A 25669-nucleotide genomic window follows, 5' to 3' on the forward strand; every position below is an offset into this window, starting at 1 on the left:
ATAAGGAAATCAAAGAGAGAACATGAACAAAGATTAGGAAGTAAAGTTAAATAAAACCCAAAGATGTTTTACCAATACATTAAAGGTTAGTTAAGGAAGAAAGTGAAACCTATCAGAGATGAAGAAGGGAACTTGTGTCTAGATGCAGAGGCTGCGGGAAGGGTTTTAATGAATATTCTGTCTCTGTGTTTACAAAAGAAAATGGATGATGCAGATATAGTAGTCCAGGAGCAACACTGTGAGATATTGGATGGGATAATCATAAAGCGAGAGGAAGTACTTGAAGGTTTGGAATCCTTGAAAGTTGATAAGTCACCAGGGTTGTTTCCGAAACTACTGAAGGATGTCAGCGAGGAGATTGCAGATACTCTGAAGATGCTTTTCTAATCCTCACTAGATACAGGGGAGTTACCGGAAGACTGGAGAAACAAAAACATGGTTCCATTATTTTAAAAAAGATTGAAGGAAATGCTGAACAATTAGTTTTACGTTGGTGGTGAGCAAATTAGTAGAATCAATCCCGAGAGATAGGATTAACTGTCACATAGAAAGGCATAGACTAGTTAGGGATGGCATGGATTTGTTAAAGGAAGGTGTTGCCTCACAAATTTGACTGAATTCTTTGAGGAAGTGACAAGAAGGGTTGATAAATGTAGTGCAGTCGATGTTCTGTGCATGGATTTTAGCAAGGCATTTGACAAAGTCCCACATGGCAGATCGGTCAAAAAGGTAAGAGCCTAGGGCGATGTGGCAAACTGGATAAAAAGTGAGCTTAGTAACAGGAAACAAAGGGTAATGGTTGATGGCTGCACTTGCAAACAGAAAGTTGTTTCCAGTGATGTTCCACAGGGCTCGGCATTGGGACCCTTACTGTTTGTGTTATATATTAACAATTTGGACATGAACGTGGGGGGCCCGATTTGGGAATTTGTAAACAAAGATTGGCCAAGTGGTGGACAGTGTAGAGGGTAGCTATAATCTCCAAAATTATATAGTTGGATTGGTGGAGTGGATGAGAAAGTGGCAGATGGAATTTAACACAGAGAAATGTGAGGTCATGCATTTAGGGAGGTGAAATAATTAAATCGAATTCACAATAAATAAGAATATACTAAGAGGGGTAAATGAAGTGAAAAATATTGGCGTACAAGTACACAGGTTCCTAAAGGCAGCAATTCAAGTAGACAAGGTTGTAAAGAAAACATATGGAATGTTCGCCTTCATTAGCAGAGTAAGAAGTCTTACAACACCAGGTTAAAGTGCAACAGGTTTGTTTCAAATGCTAGCTTTCGGAGCACTGCTCCTTCCTCAGGTGAATGAAGAGGTATGTTCCAGAAACATATATATATATAGATAAAATCAATGATGCCAGACAATGCTTAGAATGCGAGCATTTGCAGGTAATTAAAGCTTTACAGATGCAGAGATTGGGGCAACCCCAGGTTAAAGAGGTGTGAATTGTCTCAAACCAGGACAGTTGGTAGGATGTTATTAGGTTGGTTATCCTACCAACTGTCCTGGCTTGAGACAATTCACACCTCTTTAACCTGGGGTTACCCCTATCTCTGCATCTGTAAAGATGTAATTACCTGCAAATGCTCGCATTCTAAGCATTGTCTGGCATCTTTGATTTTGTCTATATATATGTTTCTGGAACATACCTCTTCATTCACCTGAGGAAGGAACAGTGCTCCGAAAGCTAATGTTTGAAACAAACCTGTTAGACTTTAACCTGGTGTTGTAAAACTTCTTACTGTGCTCACCCCAGTCCAACGCTGGCATCTCCACATCATCTTCATTAGCAGTGGTATAGAATCAGGTTTCCTGCCACAAGTCCCGAAAGATATGCTTGTTAGGTAAGTTTGGCCATTCTGAATATAAAAGCAAGGATATAATGTTGGAATTGTGTAAAACACTTGTGAGGCCACAACTGGAGTATAGTGTGCAGTTCAGGTCACCACATTACAAGAAGGACGTAATTGCTCTTGGGAGAGTGCAAAAGAGGTTTACAAGAATGTTGCCAGGGCTGAAAGAGTATAGCTACGAGGAGAGATTGGATAGGTTGGGGTTATTTTCCTTGGAACAAAGAAGGCTGAGGGGTGACTTAATTGAGGTGTGCAAAATTATGAGGGGAAGTGATAGAATGGACAGGATAAAATTGGTTCCCTTTGTGGAGAATTCTAGAACCAGAGGACATAGATTCAAGATAAGTGATAGAAGGTATAGAGGGGACATGAGAAATAATAATTTTATGCAGAAGGTAGTGGGAGTCTAGAATTTACTGCCCGAGTTGGTGGTGGAGGCAGAGACCTCAAACTCTTCTTTAAAGTATCTGGGCCAGAACCTTATCTGCTCTAAGCTACAGGGCTATGGACTGGGTTCAAGAAGGTGGGATTAGAAAGGGCACCAGGTTGTCATCGGGCCGGCATGGACAAGATGGGCTGAATGGCCTCCTTCTGTGCTGTAACTTTTCTATGGTTCCAACCAACCCCTTAAGACTGCATGCCCACATGTGGAGAGACCAGTTAATGAAGCATATAGCATTCTGAGTTCTATTAATAGGGGTATAGAGTACAAGAGCAAGGAGGTTATGGTGAACTTATACAAGACACATGTTAGACCTCAGCTGGAATGTTGTGTACAGTTCTGGACGCCACATGATAGGAAGGATGTGAGCGCATTGGGGAGCATGCAGAAGAGGTTTACGAGGATGGTTCACAACTTCAGTTATGAGGAAAGATTGCAGAGGTAGGAGAGAAGGCTGAAAGAAGATTTGATAGAGATGTTCAAAATCATATGGGGACTGTACCGAGTTGACAGAGAGAAACTCTTCCCTTCGTAAAATGACCTAGGAGAGGGCACAGATTTAAACTGATGCGCAAAAGCAAAAAAATGTGACGTGGGATCATACTAGAGTGGAATGCAGTGCCTGGAAGTCTGGTGGGGGCAGGTTCAATTCAGGTTTACAAGAGGGCATTCGATGATTATCTGCATAGAAACAATGTGCAGGAGTACGGGAAAAGACAGGGGAACGGCACTGAGCCAGGAGGCTGGTTTGGAGAGTCGGTGCAGGAACATGGGCCAAATGGCCTCCCTCTACGCCGCGACAATTCTGTGATTCTGAGCGTGTAGATCACGCATTGAACTAATCAGCTCGCTCAGAACACATCCAGCCAGATTGGAAGCAAGTCATCCTCCACCCCGAATGTTGGCGATTAACCCAATGGTGAGGTTCATACCTGAGCCTTTTAAATATACAACAGCAATATACTGCAGGTGCCGGAATTCTGAAGTAAATACTGACAACGTTGGAAAATATTCAACAGGTCCGGCAGCAGGCGCAGAGAGAATAACATGTTTTAATGTATCTTTTCTGCAAAATAAAAGATTGGGGAAATATGTTGACAATATAAAATGACCCACTTGATAAAATGTTTAACAAGTTACCATATGATAAATCTATTGCATGAGGCGTTGACCGTTTAATACCCAAGCTAATTATAAATTACATGCCCCCCCTCCCCCCCCCCCCCCCCGTTTACAAATGGAAGTATCAGTTCTTCGAAGTGCAACAAATTATTGTGGCGATTCGCTGCTTGTCAGCTCCTGAGGAGTTTTTTTCTCATTGAGATCGAAGTACACGCAATTCCACGCAAAGCGCTACAGAGGATTTGTGTTGTGACCTCGCGCCGAGTTAGTTTCATTTCTCCCAACACATTGTGGCAGTCAACACAAATATTGGAAAATCAGCTTCAATGACTGCGGGAGTTGTTGATGAAAAGATCTCTTTATCCCAGCCTCAGTTCTGTGCAGGAATTCTTGACGTGAGGAATGGAAATGAAATGTTAATTATTTCCTGCGCACAACTTCTAGCCCGATTGATTCGAAGCGCGCTACTCTTGTATTGCATTGTTATTGGCTTAATGGCATCAGCAAGTAGCATGAGCGAAGTCTGCAAGAAGAAACGTTACTGTATTCATTCTGGTACGAGAATGCCGTTCTGGTAGATGTGGCTAAAGCCATGACTTAAATGAGCGTGAAAGTTGACATTTTATTATTATAGAAACATTGGATTTTGTTTCTGAGGTAGAAGGACGAAGGGTCAGAGACATAACTGTACACATGTGTAAATACAAAAAAAAAGCGTCAACTGTTTCCTATTGCTTCGACAAAAAAACTATAGCAACCGTGAATTCAATGCTGAATGTCATCACGTGAGACCACAGCAGAATGCATTGGTTGTTGGCTGTCCCAGCTTTGCAAGGTTACTGCGATAGGATATGTATCATTTTATGTTAGTCTGCAAACATGGACGTTCCGTGTATTAGGAAGGTCGCCTCCCCTCCAAAAGGGGGCATTTTCTTCTCTCAGACTCCATTATCCTCTCTAATATTCAGTGTATATGAATACATATGGGACTTAGTGCCAAGTGCGTATGTTATAACATCCGGAGGTTTATTGTAAATTGATCGATATTGGCTCAGGTAACACCAGCAAACCACACAACTGGACAAACAGATATGGTTTGAGTGAGCCATTAGCATTATTTTAGTCTGATATGTGAGTGTAGACAATCCTTTGTGTGGCGGTGGTAGTAACGGTGTTGGGGTCAGGTAGGTGAAGATGAATATGTCATCAATCACTTCCCTGAAGACTATGTCTGATAAATTAACGGACTGGTCGAGCCAAAACTAAGCGTAAAATACATCACCTCATGCACAAAATTATAAAGATTAATTCAGATTTTAAAGTTTGTTTTATATTTTATTCAAATATGAAGAATTCCCAAGTCAGGCATTACATTAAATGAAGTTTCATAGAATTATCTGGAATGGGCAGCACAGAAACCCCATTTAGCCCAAGGTGTGTTGTTTATTCTTCACCTTACTTCATTTAACCCCATCATATAGGATAACAGGGTGACTAAATGACCATCGGGGTCGTTCAATGGGTGTACCTATGGGTATTAGAAAGAATGCTTGTTTAATAGAACACCATTGATAACGGTAGCTGTTTAAAGAGTTAAATCAGAAAGTTAAACGCCGACGTTTTAAATGCTTGCCAACAGGTTTGGGGGGCCGCTGAACAACGCAAGGCTTGAGCCCGTGCAGCAGGCAACGGAATCCCTGGTCCCCCGCCCCACAATTCTGATTATCTAGATTACATCTTGCAAAAGAGCTAAAAGCCTATCGCTTAAATCCCTCAAACCATCGCAAATGTGTGTGTGTGTGTGTGTGGAGGAGGAGTGAGGGCAGTGGGGGAGAATAGAGAGAGAAATAAACCGTGTGCTAGTCTCGGATGGGAAGACTGGCTATGTAAAAACACGGGTCAATTAGGAGGAGGACATGAGCTATTTGTCAGATATGTAAAATAAATATAGCATCAGAAGCGGTGTCGTAATTTGCAATCTAATCTCCCGCACGTCCGGGTGTCCACTGCCTTGCCAAGATCCCTGACGGCTCCTCGCTAATTCCTGCCAAAAGTATCAGTGGATTTCTTGCTTTTAATCTCCCATGATGCCTTATTCGATTATTGTCAATGTTCGCCATCCCGGACCGGCTGTTAAACTCTTTAGTTTTAAACTGAGCCACTCAGTTGAGCCTCGACAGTGGCAGGGAAATAAAAGGAGAGTGGAAATTGCCTCTTCCGAGCGCAGAGGGCTCAGCACCGAGGTACTAAAGTGTTCTTTTATCGTTGCTTTTATTCTTCGTGAAATGGCACAATGACGGCAAAAGTGAGGAGGCTTACAATATGGGACATGCAAATGGTTACTGCTGACATGAGATCTGTGGTTGCAATGCCTACCAGCCGCGTGGGTTTACTGATTTTTGTCTGTTACACAGCACTGTGGTGGTGAGTCTATCTTATTTACATTTCTACTTAGTTGAATCCTTATCTGTTCCGCCCACGCATTTTAATGTGTAGAGGTTTTTGTTTAATGTCGTATTTAAATAGATTGCTAGCCAAAGAAAAACAAAGACTTCTGTGATTACCAAAGGTGCCCTTGACCTCCAATATTTAATTTGCATTTACAGTATTGGGGAGACACTCAGAAATAGCTCTTCCAATCAAGACAATGAAGTGAGAGTCCATTCGGAAAACATCACACGTATTCTCGATAGACTTCTCGATGGGTATGACAACAGGCTCCGACCCGGATTTGGAGGCAAGTAATGCTTTTTTTTCACGCACCCTTCGTCTTGCAACAGATTGAAACCTATATTCGTCCCTTATATGGCGCACTTCCTAATCGATACCATTTCGAGTCTGAACAAATCATAAATATTTACACTCCGTTGCAGACGCGTCCATAGTAACACATTTGCAAGGACCGAGATGGCGGGGGAGCCCTTACATTGCCGCTCAAACTTTTGAATTTTATTTTAAATTGTATTCTATATCTTTCACATGCGACACATGAAGGTAGCGTGCAGTCAGAAAAGCGCAGCCAAAGATGATTTTTTAAACCTGATTTGGTCTTTTCTAGGTCCTGTCACTGAAGTGAAAACTGACATATATGTGACAAGTTTCGGTCCTGTATCTGACGTCGAAATGGTATGATACTGAAAATTAAAAGATTCACTAATGTTATTAATCTTTGTTTTTTTTTTCAAACAAAAATACCAATGCTAGATTTGGTCATCAATGTAAACTTCTCATTTCACCGCCTGTAGACACGTTTGTGCTGGTTTTATTGTTTTGGCATCAGGGCAAAATGTCATTAAAGATTATTCGCCTTAATCTGTTTGACAATCCCTATCGCCAATGGTCTCGGTGATAGTTTCATTTTGGCAACAGCCAACGCTATGCAGTACCGTAATCTCTTGCAGAAAAAAACCTTTGTCTTTTTAAGGAGGCCACGCAAATCTCTAAACATGTCAAATCACCAGGAAGTCAGGGTTTGGTTTTTTGACAGTATGGATACTGATGCTGAGTCATCCATTCAGCTCTTGTCGCTTTGTCTCGGGCATATTAGTGGTTCTGGATCGTGGATCTTCAAAGTGACCGTTTTTTAGTCATGCAGTAAAAGTGATGCAGTGTAACATTTTAAAGTGATGTTATACTTTTACAGGAATATACAATGGATGTCTTTTTTCGTCAAACCTGGATTGATAAAAGGCTGAAATTTGAGGGGCCTATTGAAATCCTTAGACTGAATAATTTAATGGTCAGCAAAATTTGGACTCCAGACACTTTTTTCAGAAATGGAAAAATGTCCATCGCTCACAACATGACGACTCCCAACAGACTTTTCAGGATCATGCAAAATGGCACAATACTTTACACCATGAGGTGAGACATAATAGTTGGTGAGACGTTACATTGCTCTAATTAATAACTACATAATAATATTGAACATAACATATTTTTCTCCTCTAATTCCAGGCTCACCATAAATGCGGCATGTCCTATGAGACTAGTGAACTTCCCAATGGACGGGCATGCGTGTCCCTTGAAGTTTGGCAGCTGTAAGTCTCAGCATTCAATGTATATTGGGCATTTCTTATCAAAACTGAGAACTATCAACATAATAGGTTGATTGGAAGACCAGATTAATTTACAGGGTTAGGGTTCTGAAAGAACCATAGCAGTTTTGATTCCAGAAGAGCAAAAGGCTACTCACCTAATACTCACTGCAAATCTCAGATAACCAGGCAGTCAGGAGTTGAGGGGATTGGTTTATGAGGAGAGACTAAGTAGACTGGGACTGCACTCATTGGAATTTAGAAGAATGAGGGAGTATCTTATAGAAACATATAAAATTATGAAGGAATGGATAGGATAGAAGCAGGGAGGTTGTTTCCCCTAGTGGGTGAAACTAGAACTAGAGAACATAGCCTCAAAATAAGGGGAGCAGATTTAGGACTGAGTTGAGGAGGAACTTCTTCACCCAAAGGATTGTAGATCAATGGAATTTCTTGCCCAGTGAAGCAGTTGAAGCTACCTCATTGAATGTTTTTAAGGCAAAGATAGATTTTGAACAGTAAAGGAATAAAAGGTTATGGTGAGTGGGTGGGTAAGTGGAGCTGAGTCCACAAAAAGATCAGCCATGACCTTATTGAATGGCGGAGCAGGCTCGAGGGGCCAAATGGCCTAAACCTAGTTCTTATGTTCTTATGTCCAAAAAAGGTTCACTTGGTTAATCCCAGATATGGAGGGAATTTCTTATGAGAAGAGGTTGAATTGGTTGGACCTGCACTCGTTGGGGTTTAGAAAAATGAGAGGTGACTTTATTGAGACATATAGGATTCTCAGATGGCTTGACCGGGTAGATACTGAGATATTGTTTCCCCTTCTGGGTGAGTCTAGGAGCAGAGGGCATAATCTCAGAGTAAATTGTCTCTCATTTAAGACAAAGATGAGGAGGAATTTCTTCTTTGAGGGTTGTGCATCTGTGGAATTCTTTACCACAGAAAGCTGTAGAAGATGGGTCATTAAGTAGGTTCAAGGCTGAGAGAAACACATTTTTAATCAGTAAGGGAATCAAGGGTTATGGGGATAAGGCGGGAAAGTGCATCTGAGGATTATTATATCAGATCAGTCATGATCTCATTAATTGGCAGATAGACTCTATGGGCAAAATAGCCTACTTCTGTTCCTATGTCATATGCTCTTACAGTCTAAATCAGTTTACAATGCATCGTGTAACGTTTGGTTTGATAGTAACCTCTGAGTCAGAAGGTGTGAGTTCAAATTTCACTCTAGAAACCTGAGTACATAATCTAGGCTGACTCTCCAGTGCAGCACTGCATGTTAAGTAGGCCCTCTCTGTCCTCTCAGATGGATGTGAAATATTCTTTGGCGCTATCAAAGTAGAGCAGAGGAATTTTCCTCAGTATCTTGGCCAATATCTATTCTTAAAATAAACTTGCTGGTCATTATCACATTGCTTATGTTTATGGGAGTTTTCTGTGTGCAAATTGGCTGCCACTTTCCTACACTACAACAACAATGGCACTTTGAAGAGGTACATCATTGGTTACAAAGCACTCGGGGACATCCTGTGGTTGTGAAAGGCATTATATAAATGCATTTTATTTCCTTGCATATATCTGTAGTGGTCTAATAAAAAATTGGCCATGATTTATGCCATACGATAGAGTAAATATATAAATATATATAAATAAATATATTCTTCTATGCAATGGATCTTCTTATGGTCTTAATTGTAAGAATGAAGCTTCTGCAGAACATAAATGTTAGCCATGTCTCAAATCCTTAAAATCACAAGGAGTTATTTTGTATTGTAATATTTAGTATATTTTCCTTTGTGTATTTCTGACGTTGACAAGGGCAGTGGTTGAAGGACCACTTTTCAAGTGGATTAGCAATCACTGACCTCCCCCAGCCATCTCGAATATAAAGTTCTACAGTACACACAATATGAATGTATTGTAAATAAAGAGCATTTCAATAACTTTTTTAAGGAAGGAAGTATTTACTTACAGGTAATCAATAAGACGAGTGTGCCTGCTTCTCACTACAGAATGCGTCTATACTTGGCAGGAGCATGGGCAGAGCAGAAGCACGGAGAGAGCAGAACACACCCTTGGCTGCCATCTGTTTGCTTAGCCTTCATCACAGCATTTTCTCATTATTTTGTGCACCTCCTGGAAAATAACAATGGGTACCCAGGATTCTAAGGACCCCAGTTTTGGAACAACTGGTCTATGGGTGCATTTATGCTATAAAGTCTTTGAAGCAATATATAGAAACATATTTACCAGTGTAAATCTAGAGTCAAGGACAGACATGACTCCGAAGTGCAGTAGAGTAAGACTCCCTGGAGGTGATAATCTCAAACTCCTTTAGTTTTGCACCAGGTTGAGTGTAAATTCAGTACGGTGACAGCCTGCATAGTAAATCGTTCATGTTATTCCCTTGGCACTTTACACCGAACTTCAATTTAAGTATTCGGAGAGTCGGGTTTCTCGCATTTGTATTTTCTATAACCAACACACCCACAGCTCTATTCTAGACAAGATTACAAGTGTTTCAGCTAGGCAAGAGACAGGGGGCATGATTCAGTGACCCCATTGCACTTGGCTTGGATCAAGGTGCAATGGGTGAATCGTGTGCAAGCCCCAAGTTGGGCTCTTTGCCAGGTGCGAAACCTTGTGCGAGTCGCATGATCGCTCATTTAAATATCTGGGCGCCAGATTCACCCAGCGCCCATGAGTCACCGGCCATGCATGGGATACCTTCCCAGGGTGCCGTTTCGTACCGGTCCACACAAATGTGGACTAAGCATAATGGTGCCTGATGGGGTCTCCCAGGCCATTGGAGATCCCTGGGTGGCCGTGGACAAGGCAGGGTGGCACCCTGGCACTCCCCCTTGAACCTGGACACCTTGCCACTGCCAGCCTTGCACCCTGGCAGATTCACCTGACAGTGACAAGGTGCCTAGGTGGTACTGCCAGCGTGCCAGGGGCACTTCTAGGGTGCCAGGCTGGCAGTGTCAGGATGCCCAGGTGCCAGGTTGGCACTGTCAGGGATCGGGCCAGGGTAGAGCGGAGTGAGAGGTGAGGTTAACAGGGGCCTCTCAAAGGTTGGGGGTATGAGGGGGAGTCAAAAACACAAAGGGAGGCTGAAAAGGGAAGGGGGGAAGATCAAGGCTGCTGGACAAAATGGCAGCCCGATCTGCGAGGAGCCTCCCTGCTGGTGAGCTGGCAATCCCTCTTAAGCGTGGCCTCGGCAGGGAGAAAGTCTCCGAGCCCATAAAGGAATCGACCAAGTGCCGTTGGATAGCGGGAAGTTTCTTGCCGCTACAGCCGCTGAGAAATACCCTGCTAAGCATGCCGTTCAGTGGACTTTAACTAGTCTGCCAAATCCCTCCGGGGGTGCAAATGCAATACTGTCTGGTTGGAAACTTAGACTGGTGGCTGAAGAGTAAATGCACCTTTGCCTCTGCTGTAACAAACAGGTGTACAAAATTGTGAGGGACTTAGCGTAGATAGGAAGAAACATTTCCTTTGGTAAAGGGGTCAATAACGAGGGGGCATAGATTTACGGTAAGGTGCAAGAGGAAAAACTTTTTCACCCAGAGGCTGGTGGGAATCTGGAGCTCACTGCCTGAAAAGGTGGTGGAGATGGGAATCCTCACAACATTTAAGAAACATTTAGATGAGCACTTGAAACACTATAGCATGCAAGACGATGGACCAAGTGCTGGAAAATGGGATTGGAATACTAGGTACTTGATGGCTGGCGCAGACACAATATGCCGAAGGACCTCTTTTCTGTGCTGTAAAACTCTATGACAATGTGGTTGCAATTTAAGTTGACATTTTCAGCCAAAGTTGCAACTATTAAATGAAATATTATTTATACATCAGGGGTGAAATTTGTCCTGGATAATATTACAAAATGCATGATGGTAAATTGGCATCCTGTTTTACATCCTGCTTCATTTGGTTTTTCATCCAAAAGAAAATTGGTAGAGAATAAAAGAGGATGTGACATGCTATTGCCATTCTATGATATTGCAGAAGATCAATTTCACCCCCATTGACTTTTTACTGTGTGCTTGTAAAGCTTCCCCTCTCTTCAGCAGGCTTAACTAATGCTGTACAATTCTATAAATGCTGCTGCCTTTCTGTACCTTGCCCAAATAGCCATTCACCCTGTGTGGGTATTGATTGTGAATGTCAGCACCGTTCACCAAGGGGTTAGAATTTTCTTCGGAAATTTATTTGGGAAGTTACAACCAAAGGTATGCCCATTCGTGTGCCCATTTTGCTGATGTCTATGTTGACCAAAATTTTTAACAGAGACCAGAATGTAAACGTTATCATAAATAAACAGAAATCAGCAAAAACACTCAATGCTAAAGGAAATCACACTGAGAAAAGTCTGACAAAAAGCAAAAGACAAATGAAACTGAAATGTTGCAGGTGCTGGAAATTTAAAATGAAAACCAATGTGCTGGAAATACTCTGCAGGTCTGGCAACATCTGTGAAAAGAGTAATGGGGCCCTCTTGAGTCGAGTATGACTCCTTTTCAGAACTGTTGAACTTTGTCAGTGACATTGTTTGTTGTTGCTCTTACTGCACCTAATGGTACACAAGGCAGACTTTCATCTGCTTCCACAGTGGATTTTTACCTCAAACGGGCCTCAAGGAACTTATAATAATAATAATAATCGCTTATTGTCACAAGTAGGCTTCAATGAAGTTACTGTGAAAAGCCCCTGGTCGCCACATTCCGGCGCCTGTTCGGGGAGGCCGGTACGGGAATTAAACCCACACTGCTGACCTTGTTCTACATTACAAGCCAGCTGTTTAGCCCACTGTGCTAAAGCAGCCCCTTTTACAGCTTGAGGAGCCTTTCCTGTCCTTACTGCTTGCTATTGGCATGCTGGAAAGATTTTGCAGGTTGATACTCAACCTGTTATGAACACACTTTCCTTGGTCATTAAGTCCTGGAGTGGGGACTCAAACCCAGAACTTCTGGCTCCGACGCAGGGACATTACCCATTGCACTACCCTTTCAGTCATTTTAGTTGAGCAATAAATATTGGTTAATTCGACAACTCCTTTTTATATGCACAGCATATATTTCTCCTTTAAACATGAAATTAAAAGTTTCAATCCTTGTAAGTATTATTTAGGCCATAATACGTTTAAGAACAACAATTGCGAAAGCTTTTCCATTTTTATTGCAACTTATACAGATGTCATAAAAAAGTTAATTCAAAGTTGTATTTGGGAGGAGGGGTTCGCCAGTCTAGAGGAGCTGAGGGAGAGGGTAAAGCTGCCGAGGGTTAGTGAGTTCAGGTATCTGCAGGTTAGGGACTTTGCCCGACAGGCCTGAAAGGGGTTCTCTAGGTTGCCGGGATACACCCTGCTGGAGTGACTGTTGCTTCCGGATGTGGAAGGGGAGGGAAAAATTGGGGATGTATATAAGTGGCTGGGGGAGCAGGGAGGTGAGCGGGTGGTGATGATCAAGGAGAAATGGGAAGCGGAGTTGGGAATGGAGATCAATTGGGAAGTATGGAGTGAGGCACTGTGAAGGGTAAACGGGACCTCTTGTGCAAAGGTGAACCTGATACAGTTTAAGGTGGTGCACAGGGTGCATATGACTCAGGTGAGAATGAGTGGGTTCTTTCAGGGGGTAGCAGATGAGTGTGAGAGGTGTGGGCGGGGGCCAGTGAATCACGCGCGCATGTTGTGAAAAATTGGGAAGATTCTGGTGGGAGTGTTCGTGGTCTTAGCGATGACAATGGAGGAGGAGGTGGACCCAGACCCTTTGGTGGCTATATTTGGGGTTTCAGAGAAGCCGGAGCTCATGGAGAGGAGGAAGGCTGATGTTGTGGCCTTCGCCTCTTTGATTGCACGGCGGCAAATTTTGCTGGAGTGGCGGTCGGCATCGACACCGGGGGTAGCGGCATGGTTGGGTGACCAATATGACTTCCTGCGGTTAGTGAAGATAAAGAATGAGTTAAGGGACTCAGCAGGGGATTTTGAGAAAAGGTGGGGGATGTTTGTGACTGTGTTTGAGGAGCTGTTCATCGCACCGGGGTTGGGGGGGGGGGGGGGGGGGGGGGTGATGGGGGGAGGGGGAATGAAAAAGGGGAAAAATTTGTACAGACTGCAGAGTTGATTGTTGGGAAGTATGTTTCCCGGGATGTTTATTTGTTGTAACCTGCCTTGATACATGTTTGTAATAAAATAAGTTTTAAAAAACAGTTAATTCAAAGAATCAGCAAACACAATGACAATAAGCCACCAAAGTAATGGGATTATTTCTCCTACAGTTCTGAGTATAAGTTTACACCTGTTTTGAACAAATGTAACCAGCAGCAAATCTGTGGATCGTGATCCTGGAGTTCAGGGTGGAGTCATTATAAGCCTAGATATATTCTGTTGCAGAAATCAATGAATATAAAAGGACAAGGACATTTAAACACATAAACACAGCATAATTACATGCATAATGCTCTTGCTGTCAGGTGTCAGCCTTGGCTTAATGGTAGCTTCCTCATCTCTTGCTCAGAAGGTTGTTTTTTCAAGAACTCCGTACATGATCTAAACTACCACTTCAGTACTGAATGACTGCTGCGTAGCATGACTGTTCATATGCACTATTAGAGGCGCCATCCTTCAAATCAGATGCTAAACTGAGGTTATATTTTCCCTTTGAGGTAACTGGATTGTGCCATGGGATTGTTTACAAAGAAAAGTAGTTGAATTTTGACCAACATTTATTTCTCACTAATATCACTAACCAAGTTTAACAGTGCTGAAGGGGAGTCATACTCAACTCAAATGTTAACCCGATTTCTCTTTCCACAGAAGCTGCCAGACCTGCAGAAAAGTTCCAGCACTTTTTGCTTTTATTTAAAACTTCCAGCATCTGCAATATTTTGCTTTTATTTCAGTTTAATTGGTTGTTTGTCTTTTGCTGTTTATGGTACCTTTCTGTCTGCAAACTGGTTCTTCTGTTCCCTTTATTATAACAGTGACTACACGCAGGAAAATATTTAATTAACTGTGAAGGGTTTTGATGTCCTAAGGTAATCATAGGCACTATGGGCCTGATTTTCCCACACAATTTTAGAGATAATTCGTGCCGTTTCTTTCAGCGAGTCTCCCACCGGCTCTACCGGTGAATTCCCCACCGCTAGTCAATCCTTCCACTGTTTTGTATCATATTTTTCTTTGTTGTATTTGCTGTCTTTGGCTTGCTTCTTACCTTTCTGTTGTTGTCACTTAGCTTGATATTTTCTTCCATGCTGCTCTCCCAGATTTCCACTCTAAGGGGAGTTTATGGTACTTGCCTTTTTTTGTTATTTAATCTGATTGGTAGCTCATGCAAATACAGACTAAGGGCCCAATTTTCTATTGCATCCCGAAGATAAGAAATATCCCTTCTTCTCAAAAATTACATAATAAATTCAAAAACTTGAAAAGTGTAAACCTCAAGACTAACTTGGAAGTGTATGATTTATAAACGTATGTTGAGAATGATTCATTATAAATATTACACAATAGCCAGCCATAATGTCAGCTGTAACTGTTGCTTATAGTTTATTTTTGAAATTCATGACTTCCTAGCACAACTTCAATATACGTATACCTCTCCAGTTCTGAGAAACATAATGACCAGTAACAGTCCAATAAAATACCAATATTGACTCAAAGCAATAGGCACATATAAATGAGCTCCAAGAATTTAGTGATCAATGCATTCCAGTACTCAAGTATAGTGTTTCGGAACATTTATGAGCAGTTTCGCTTCAAAGCCAGTTTTTACACTGACAACAGCACAAAGGCAACATTTTTCTCTAATGGCTAATTTTCATAAAAACAAAGTCGATAAAAATGCAGAATGGTACTTTTTACTGACACTTGGTTTTGAACAAAGATTAGCAGCAGAGGAACGCACAGCATGCTTTCCTACCAATAGACAGCAGGGACTAAATTTGTCAGTGTTTGAAACTAGGCATGATTCGGCAGGTGTTCAGCAACACTGTGCCACAATAGAGAGGCTTGAAGACAATACTTATTTTGTCCATAGGCTTTAACATCATACTTCCCAGAAAGGTGAGCTGCGGGCACCAAACAGGCACCTATGATACAACTCACATGTCAGACATAACCAACTTTGTCTAGTACAATTGCCCACTTTCACTCTATTTACTTTATGCCCTGATTACACAATTTCAGAAGGGGAACAAGGCCAGATAGACAATAACCCAAGGATCAAGAGGAGCACTCCGGCTTACGTTGACTCCACAGAACTTGACAATTATGAAAGTTCTGTGTCCTCTTTCTGAGCAACTCATTTAAGTACCCAGGTCTGGATGCTTAAGATCATGAATTATGAGTCGTAACTTGCACATCCAGTGTCACCTAAAAAAAGGCCCTGACCAATTTAGCAGCGGCCTTACTGCTCATACAACTTGGGTGCAGGCCTCTGCCCTGCTAAATCGGTTATTGTTGAGTCAATTTTCCCTCAAAACTACAACAATGTTGAATTTTTGCCTTTGGTGTTACTCAAGGGTTTTAATTGGTTTTAATTTACCTATAGTAATAGAAATCCAGGGAGACATTTCCCTCATCCTATGAGAAAATTACTGTGAAGTATCTTCCCAATTTCTCAGCTAAACACATGTGCTTTTAAAGCAATTTATCCCAGTATATTGTCATAGGCACGCTAGTGTCAATATAACAAGGAGTTCCTGACGGATACTCTTGATATAATAGAAGCAAGATATATTACTTTAGAGCTTATTCTTAACACATTTTAAAAAGTAACCAATTTAATGTGTAAATTATCTGAAGGTCCCTGGAAAAAGCAAGTCCTTATAATTAGTGATGCCTCAAGTGGCACTATTATTTTGGAAAATGTATCTCAAATTATTTTCTTTTTTAGTCAACATATTGCAAAGTCGATTTCAACTACACATGCAGAACAAGCAGGCTTGGTGTCAAACAGGTATCACACTGCAGCTTTACAAATTTGAGAGGGTGGGACGTCAGCTGGCTTTCATCCAGCACTAACCAACATTCAGACCCAGGGATGGGAAAGGGACGGTGCCCCAGGAGAGGCCTCAAGTGGGCAAGAAATGACCCAGATTTGATTTTGTGGAATCAGGAGGAGTTGCACTTGACCAAAAACACCTAGACCTCCAAAGATAATTACATATTTTCTAGGTTGCTTTGTAAACGATCTCCAGTGGTCCTTTCAGGTCCACCGATTATACGGATTATACGGATTATACGGTATACGGTGTAGATTCCATCAAATTGTACTTCAAAATTACAATACTTGGGGACCCCAATTTGGGTTCTATAATAATGCCCCCATTTGCTTTAGGTGGGCACTTGGACCACATTTTTTAATACAACTTGCTTCCAAAAATTTAATCAAGGGATGTTTACTCCAGAGCACTTAATATAGCTCATAGTTTTTGTCGGAAAAATATTCAAAATAGCATCAGGTTGACCTGCAAGTGGCAGTGTTAACTCAGCACATTCCTGGCAAAATGGCGATGGGCAGATTAAATGGCAGTGCAGTTAGTGCAGCATTCCAATTTTCGGGTTGTTACGACCCCGTTCTCAGTGAGCTGAGTTAATGTTGGCCCTGACAGATTGAGCTGATGCCATTTTGATTATAATTTTAACAAAAGCTGAGATGCACTATATTAAATGTTCTGGAATAAGCATTCCTTGGCGATATTTTTGAAACAAGTTTTAAAAAAGCAAGCTTCTAAATTTCCACGAGGCATGAAAGCTAGGCTAAATCCCACTATGAAGCTGACTAAGGAAAGGTAATCAATCCCAAAGGCTGACAGAGAATCCATAGAATCCCTACAGTGCAGAAGGAGGCTATTCATTCCATCAAACCTGCACAAACCCTCTGAAAGAGCACCCCACCTGGGTCCACTCCCTTGCCCTATTCCTGTAAACCTGCACACTGATCATGACAATCCACCTGACCTGCACATTTTTTGTCTGTGGAAGGAAACCAGAGCACCCAGTGGAAACCCATGCAGGCACAGGAAGAACGTGCAAACTCCACACAGTCACACAATGCCAGAAACAATCCTGGATCCCTGGCGGTGTGAGGTAGCCATGCTAACCACTGTGCCGTCCCTATTGGAAGCAGAAAAAGAGGAATGCAATTTTAGTTTTCCCCAGTCTAGCCTTGTTTCTGCTATTGAAATGGCAGTGTACCACTCAGACATTCAGGGCAGGATCTGAGGCAGACAATGCTGAGCATCTGTACGTACAATGCATCCACCTCAGCTATTGCAGTCACCCAGTCTATTCAATTTGGAACATGTTTGTGAATAGGCATAGGTGGATGATAGAGCATTGATGGAGCAGAATCCAAAATCTTTACCAATGTGTATTACTTCACTGCAAAGTTTGTTTCTGTTGTGATCAATAAATCCCTGGAATGACAGCAGCATTTGAAAGAATGTTATGCATCAAGTTATGTTAATGAGCACTTAAACCTGGGAAGGACTAATTAGGGACCAGTAAAGGGGTACCAAGAATACCAAATAATCTGCATTTGCGGAAAAAGGCAAAATACTTACAGATTTTTTCATCAATTTTAAATTTAATAAATAAAGAAAAGCAGAAAACAAGCAAGCAAGCCAGTTCATTTTTCAAATGAATTAACTGGCACATTTAATGAAATAAATCAGTCAGCTCATTTTTCAGTGTTCTAAAACTACATTTCTTTTCTGTTCACCAGAGTGACGGATGATCCATTTTAAATAAAGTAAAATAAAGTTGTGGGTTTCAGATAAATTAAGTATACAAAAATTTTGACAGGGGTCCAATCATCAGCTATGCAGGTGGGAACTTTAAGATTTAAAGAGATTTGCTAAAGAAGCAAATGTGTTATGAGCAGAAAACCTTTTCACACAGCATGTGATTTGGGTTTGGAATATGGGGCGGGATTCTCCGATCACCTGCCGGGTTGGAGAATCGCCCGGGGCCAGCGTCAATCCCGCCCCCGCCGTGTCCTGAATTCTCCACCACCCGAGGTTCGGCAGGGGCGTGAATCACGCCACGCCGGTCGGTGGGCCCCCCGTGGTGATTCTCCGGCCCGCGATGGGCCGAAGTCCCGCCGCTGACAAGCCTCTCCCGGCGGCGGGAATCAAAACACCTACCTGACCGGCGGGATTGGCGGCACGGGCGGGCGCCGGGGTCCTGGGGGGGGGGGGCGTGGGTCGATCTGACCCCAGGGTGTACCCCCATGGTGGCTTGGCCTGCGATTGGGGCCCACCGATCAGCGGGTGGGCCTGTGCCGTGGGGGCACTCTTTTTCTTCCGCCTTTGCCATGGTCTTCACCATGGCAGAGGCGGAAGAGACCCCCTCCTTTGCGGATGCGCCGGGATGACGTCAGCAGCCGCTGGCGCTCCGTCACATGCGTGGACCTACGCCGGCCAGCGAAGTCCTTTCGGCCCCAGCTGGCGTGGCGCCAAAGGCCGTTCACGCCAGCCGGCAAAGCGGGAACCACTCCGGCACGGGCCTAGCCCCTCAAGGTGAGGGCTTGGCCTCTAAAGGTGCAGAGACGTCCGCACCTTTGGGGCATCCCGATGCCGGAGTGGTTCACGCCACTCCAACACTCCGGGACCCCCCGCCCTGCCGGGTAGGGGAGAATCCCGGCCAAGGTGCCTGGAAGTGAGGTGGAGCAGGTTCAATCGAGGCATTCAAGAGAACATTCGGTGATGATGTGAATATAAATAATGTGCAGGGTTACAGAGAAAAGGCAGGAGAATGGCAAGAAATTATGATGTTCATTTGGAGAGCTAGTACAGACACGATGGGCTGAATGGCTGCCTTAAGTGCCGTAATAATTCTGTGATTCTGTGATGTGTAGGCCATACAAATTGTGAAATAGTTTATGCATTTGGAACACTATTCTTTTGGATATTTAGTGCTCGAGGGTGCCTTCTGTTGCTGTGCTTGTGAATCATTATTGATGTGAATAAAGCATGATGGTACTGCTAAATGGCGAAACTGTTTTTTTGCCTACTTTAAAAAGAAACAAATAGTACATGATAGGTGCATCAACTGAAATATGATATTCAATTTGCAGATGCCTACCCAAGAAGTGAAATTATTTACACGTGGAAGAAGGGCCCCTTATACTCAGTAGAAGTACCAGATGAATCTTCAAGTCTGCTTCAGTATGATCTTGTAGGCCAGACAGTATCCAGTGAAACAATGAAATCCAACACAGGTAAGTGGAATTACTTTTGGAGTTATATGTTTTAACTGTCAAATACTGGTTACTTATAGTATTAAATTAAAATAATTCAAGTTTTACTATTGAATAAAAAGTTCTCAATTGTCAATTAACTGAAGGAAGAGACAAGATGCTAGAAGTACAGGATAATTGTACCCTGCATCAATCAATATATTTATGGAATTGATTAGCTGAATTTTAAAATTTTCTGATTTTAAGATTGGAAATAGAAATACTTTATAAAATATGTTTCCATATTTATTGTGATTAATACACAACAATGCGTGACTGGTTTGTGTTGCAATACATCGGTGTATTGAAAAGTTAAATTATATTGTATTAGTGAAGCACGGTTTATACAGTCACCAAGATGTGTCGGTGTCTGGTACTACATTCCTAACTATGTAACTCTACATAATAACAAGTACTTGCCATTTTGATGAAAATTAGATTTGAGTGGTAAGCTTCCAGATGGCAGACACCTGCAACTCTACAACCTGACTCAAACTGCATGATACAATCATGGAATCCTGCCATCTGCTTGAAATACAGTACTTGCACTGTACTGACTTAACATTCCACAGGCTCCCATTTTACGGCTTAAAAAGACGAAAACTTCCAAATATTTAAAATCAAATCTGCGAATGACCAATCAGTTTAGCCCACCAAAATATCTACACTTTGCATGTAAATTGTTTGGAATACAACTTGCAATGACGTTTACTAAATATTTTGTTTTTTGTTTAACTTTTCCACATCTTTTATATTTGACATAAAATTTCATTTTTTTAAACTTGTAAATATAAAAAATATACAGAAGTAAAAATATCTGAAAAGCAAAACGGAATTATTTTTCTGCAGAAGAATTATAATTTGCCTTGACTCGTGACCTGCTTCGTTTAAATTAAAATTACTAAAAGATTTATTAAATCTGCATACATTTTGAAGGATATTGAAAGCAGATAATGGTTTCTAGATAGTAAAAGATTTCAAAGTTGAGGGGAAATTGCTAAACTATTTGAACCTGAACTTCTCTCTTGTATTTAATGTGTTGCTGCCTTAGAACATGTTCTTGCCTATGTTTAATACATATAGATGTGCAATATCTATGATATAGATGTGTGTCTCAGGTGAGTAACTTGAAGGATTGAGATGATTTTATAAAGTTCAAAAGTAAGGAGAAAGGGCAGCATGGTGGCGCAGTGGGTTAGCCCTGCTGCCTCACGGCGCTGAGGTCTCAGGTTTGATCCCGGCTCTGGGCCACTGTCCATGTGGAGTTTGCACATTCTCCCCGTGTTTGCATGGTTTCCGCCCCCACAACCCAAAGATGTGCAAGGTAGGTGGATTGAACACGCTAAATTGCCCCTTAATTGGAAAAACAATGAATTGGGTGCACTAAATTTTTTTTTAAAGTAAGGAGAAACACTGGTCTGTAGTACCTCAATCTAGATGTTTGTTACAGGTTTAGGATAGAGTCCAAGCCTTATTATAATTCAGTAGGTGCCAATGGTATGTTTAAGGTGCCATTTTCATTTCATTTTTCCAAGTGCTGTTTCACTGGTATCCTAATGGATTTAAGAAACAGCAGACTGCCATAATTGTAAAATGTAATATTACTCAATTTGAACAGATAAACTGAAGTGATTTGGGGTTTTATTTCACTGAATATCATAGGAAAATATAAATCACACGTGTGGCTTCAAAAAATCAAATATAATCTAAAGCAAAATAATGTGTTATTTATGATAACATTACATTTGAAATGGCTTTTAAATATTTAATTGGTGTTTCACATGATGTGAATGATAGTTTCAATCACTACTAAGTGGTGGGGGTGAGAACTATAATTAAGCAAACCATCCTGATCAAAAGTAGATGGTATTGGAACATTGAATCATGAAGATAGACTAAAATTTCGATCTGTAACTCAAGTAAAAGTATCCAATACTTTTGAAAATTACAGCTGAAACGGTACATGTAATTGAAGCAGCAATTGTAAGTTCTAATTCCTTTATTTTTTTGTCTTTATTCAAACCCTCAGAGGTAAACCTTAATGTTCCCAACTCAGTGCTGCAATATCTTATAGTTTCCAATTAAATAATTCCAGACGACCACAGAAAGGTTATGGCACAGAAAAAGACCATTCAGCCCATTGTGTCTGCGACGGCCAAAAAAAGAGAAAAAAATAAACTAGCCTCTCATTTTACTCCCACTTTCCAATACTTGGTCCGTAGTCTTACAGGTTACAGAGCTTCAGATGCAGATCCAGCTACCATTCCATTAAGTTGCGCATTTCAGCTTCAACCACCAATTCGAGCAGTGAATTCCAGATTCCCACCACTCTCTGGATGGAAATGTTTTTCCTCATGTCCGCTCTAATCATTCTTCTAATTATCACAAATCAATGCCTTTGGTAATTGACCTCTCAGCAAGGGGAAACTAGTCTTTCTACTCTATCTGGGCTCCTCATAATTTTGTACACCTCAATTAGGTCACCCCTCAGCCTTGTTCAAAGGAAAACAACCGTAGCCTATTCAATCTGTCCATATAGCTGCAATTTTCATGCCCTAGAAGTATTGTTGTAAATCTCTGAACTCCCTCCAGAGAAATTCTGTCTTTCCTGGAATATGCTGACCAGAACTGTGCACAAAATCCCAACTGTGGCCTAACCAGTGTTTTATATAGTTCCAGCATTATAGCCCTGCTTTTGTATTTGATACCTCATGCAATAAAGGAAGCATTCCACATGCTTTCTTTACCACCTTATCCACCTGGACCTGCGGACGTGCACTCCAAGGTCTCTCACTTCCTCTACCCCTCTCAATATTGTTCCATTTATTGAGTATCCCATTGCTTTGTTTACCCTCCCCAAATGCATGCAGATTGAATTCCATTTGCCACTTTTCTACCCACTCAACTAAACCATTGATATAATACCAGAGATAACAGCTGTTCTCTTCACTATCAACTACAAGGCTAATTTTTGTGCCATCTGCAAATTTCCCAAACATGACGACCACATTTAAGTCCAAATCATTAATATATACAACAAACAGCAAGGACCCCAACACTGAGCCCTGTGGAATGCCACTGGAAACCACTTTCCATTTCCATCAACAATTACCCTTTGTTTCCTGTCACTGAGCCAATTTTGGGTCCAACTCACCACCCTCCCCTTTATCCAATGGGATTTTACTTTTCTGACTAGTCTACCATATGGAACCTTGTCAAATACCTTACTAAAATTCACGTAGACAACATCGACTGCACTACCCCCATCAATCATCCTTGTTGCTTCCTCAAAACATTCAATTGTTAGTAATACACGACTTTCCCTTAACAAAATCATGCTGACTATTCCTGATTAAGCCATGCCTTTCTTAGTGACACTTTATCCTGGCAATCAGAATTGATTCCAATGATTTGTCCATCACCAAAGCCAGACTGACAAGCTTATAATTATCTGGTCTATCCCTTGCACCCTTTTTAAATAATGATGCGATGTTCGCCGACCTCCAATCCTCTGGTACCTTGCCTCTATCTAGTGAGGATTGGAAAATGATCCTTAAAGCATTCATTTTTTCTTCCCTGACTTCCTTTTACTAGTACTAGATTGGATTGAGGATTGGCTGATTGACAGAAAGCAGAGGGCCAGGATAAATGGGTCTTTCTCTGGCTAGCGAACTGTAACTAGTCGGGTGCCGCAGGGGTCATTCCTCAGACCTCAACTATTTACAATTTATATAAAAGATCTGCAAGCAGGGACAGAATGTAACGTAGCAAAATTTGCAGATGATACTAAAATAGGTGGGAAAGCAGCCAGTGAAGAGGAGATAAAGATTTTACAGAGGGATATAGATAGGTTAGGAGATTGGGCCAAAGTTTGGCAAATGGAGTTTAATGTAGATATATGTGAGGTTATCCATTTTGACTGAAAAATAGAAAGGCAAATTATTATCTAAACGGAAAACAGATTCAAGATGCATCTGAGCAGAGGGATCTGCGTGTCGCTGTTCATGAGTCGCAGAAAGCTGGTATGCAGGTACAGCATATAATTAAAAAGGCAAATGGAATGTTAATGTTTACTACAAAAGGACTGGAGTATAAAACTAGAGAAGTGTTGTTGCAATTGTATCGGGTGTTGGTGAGACCACATCTGGAATATTGTGTCCAGTTTTGGTCTCCTTATTTGAGGAAGGATATGGTGGCATTGGAGGCAATTCAGAGGAGGGTCACCAGATTGATTCTGTGGATGAAAGGGTTGACGTATGAGGAGAGATTGAACAGTTTGGGCTAGTACTCACTGGAGTTTAGAAGGATGAGAGGGGATCTGATCAAGGTGTATAAAATAATAAATGTGATGGATAAAGTAAACGTAGCCCAAATGAAAATGAAATGAAAAATGTAAATCGCTTATTGTCACGAGTAGGCTTCAATGAAGTTACTGTGAAAAGCCCCTATGTGGGCTCCCTTGTGGGAAGTTCCCCCTTGTGGGGAAATATATAACGAGAGGTCACGGATATAGGTTGAGAGGTGGTAGATTTACAGCTGAGATGAGGAGGAACCACTTCTCGCAGAGGGTGATGAATTTGTGGAACTCACTGCCCCATAGTGTGGTGGAATTTCAGTCATTAAATGTTTTCAAGAAAGAGATAGATATATTTTTGTTAAAAAGCAGGTAAAAGGGATATGGGCAACACGTGGAGACTAGATTTGAGACTAGGAAGAATAATAGAATTTGCTGTGCAGAAGGAGGCCATTCAGCCCATCGAGTCTGCACCAGCCCTTGGAGAGAGCACCCTACTTAAGCCTATGCCTCCACCCTTTCCCCATAACCAAGTAACCCCACTTAACTTTTTGCACATGAAGGGGCAATTTAGCAAGGCTACCTAACCTGCACATCTTTGGACTGCGGGAGGAAGTCAGATCACCCGGAGGAAACCCACGCAGACACGGGGAGAAAGTGCAAACTCCACACAGACTGTCACCCGAGGCGGGAATTGAACCTGGGTCCCTGGAGCTGTGAGGCAGCAGTGCTAACCACTGTACCACCGTGCCGCCCATAAGAGATCAGCCATGATCCGATTAATGGCGAAGCAGGTTTGAATGGATGAATTGCCTACTTCTGCTCCTAATTCCTATGTTCCTATGTTCTATTCCTCTTAATGAAGATAGAGACAAAATACTCATTGAGAACCCTGTCCCCATCTTCTGATTCAACCCATAAGTTACCATATACATCTCTGATAGGCCCTTTCCTTAATTATTCTCTTGCTCTTCCCATACTGGTAAATCATCTTTGGATTTTCTATGATTTTACCTGCCAATAATTTTTCTTATCCTCTCATTGCTTTACTAAGTTCCTTTTTTACTGCACCCTTGTTTTTTCCATACTGCTCTCAGCCTTTTACAGTAAGTTTTAAATGACTATCATAAGCTTTCTTTTTTGCTTTATATTACCCGATCTGTTTCTGGACAACCAGGGGGCTCTCGGTTTGACAGAAGCACCAGGGATGTGTCTACACTGTGCTCATAGAATCTCGCTTTTGAATGCCTCCCACTGATTTGACATTGTTTGACACCCTTCTCGAAGCTGTAACCAATCCACTTTCGCCAGTTCACCGTTCAGCTTTGTAAAAATTGTCGTCCCCTATTTCAGAACATTTACTCTAATTCTACCTTTTTCCTTTTCCATAATAACATTAAATCCAACTGTATTACGGTCACTATCATCAAAATTGGCCCCCACTGCTACTTCATTTATTTGCCCAGCTTAATTTCCAAACACTAAAAATCTAGAATTGTGCTCCCTCTCATTTGACTTGTTGCATGCATGCATGTATTCTTGAATGCAATTGAAGAATTTGTGCCCTTCACAATGTTCATATCGCAACTCATATTGGGATATTACCAACTATTGGTGCCATCTTGTTTTTGTATTCAGAATATTTCCTA

The 25669-nt window shown here is 41.7% G+C and overlaps 1 protein-coding gene across 7 annotated transcripts in view; it reads left to right on the forward strand.

Moving 5' to 3' along the window:
• The first annotated feature begins 5332 nt into the window (after positions 1-5332).
• The window catches only part of LOC119965347 (gamma-aminobutyric acid receptor subunit alpha-6-like), a 120161-nt gene continuing 99824 nt past the window's right edge, over positions 5333-25669 (forward strand). For 3 of the 7 annotated variants that reach the window (XM_038795988.1, XM_038795987.1, XM_038795986.1), the window contains exons 1-6: positions 5334-5853; positions 6036-6166; positions 6488-6555; positions 7073-7293; positions 7387-7469; positions 19565-19708. In XM_038795988.1, coding sequence (XP_038651916.1) covers positions 5723-5853; positions 6036-6166; positions 6488-6555; positions 7073-7293; positions 7387-7469; positions 19565-19708 — 778 coding nt within the window. In that variant the 5' untranslated portion in view covers positions 5334-5722. Of the gene's footprint in view, positions 5854-6035; positions 6167-6487; positions 6556-7072; positions 7294-7386; positions 7470-19564; positions 19709-25669 lie in introns of all 7 variants that reach the window. The other 4 variants (XM_038795985.1, XM_038795989.1, XM_038795990.1 and 1 more) reach the window with 4 other exon arrangements.

Source organism: Scyliorhinus canicula, chromosome 4 (assembly GCF_902713615.1).
Source record: "Scyliorhinus canicula chromosome 4, sScyCan1.1, whole genome shotgun sequence".
In the NCBI taxonomy this organism is placed as follows: domain Eukaryota; kingdom Metazoa; phylum Chordata; class Chondrichthyes; order Carcharhiniformes; family Scyliorhinidae; genus Scyliorhinus; species Scyliorhinus canicula.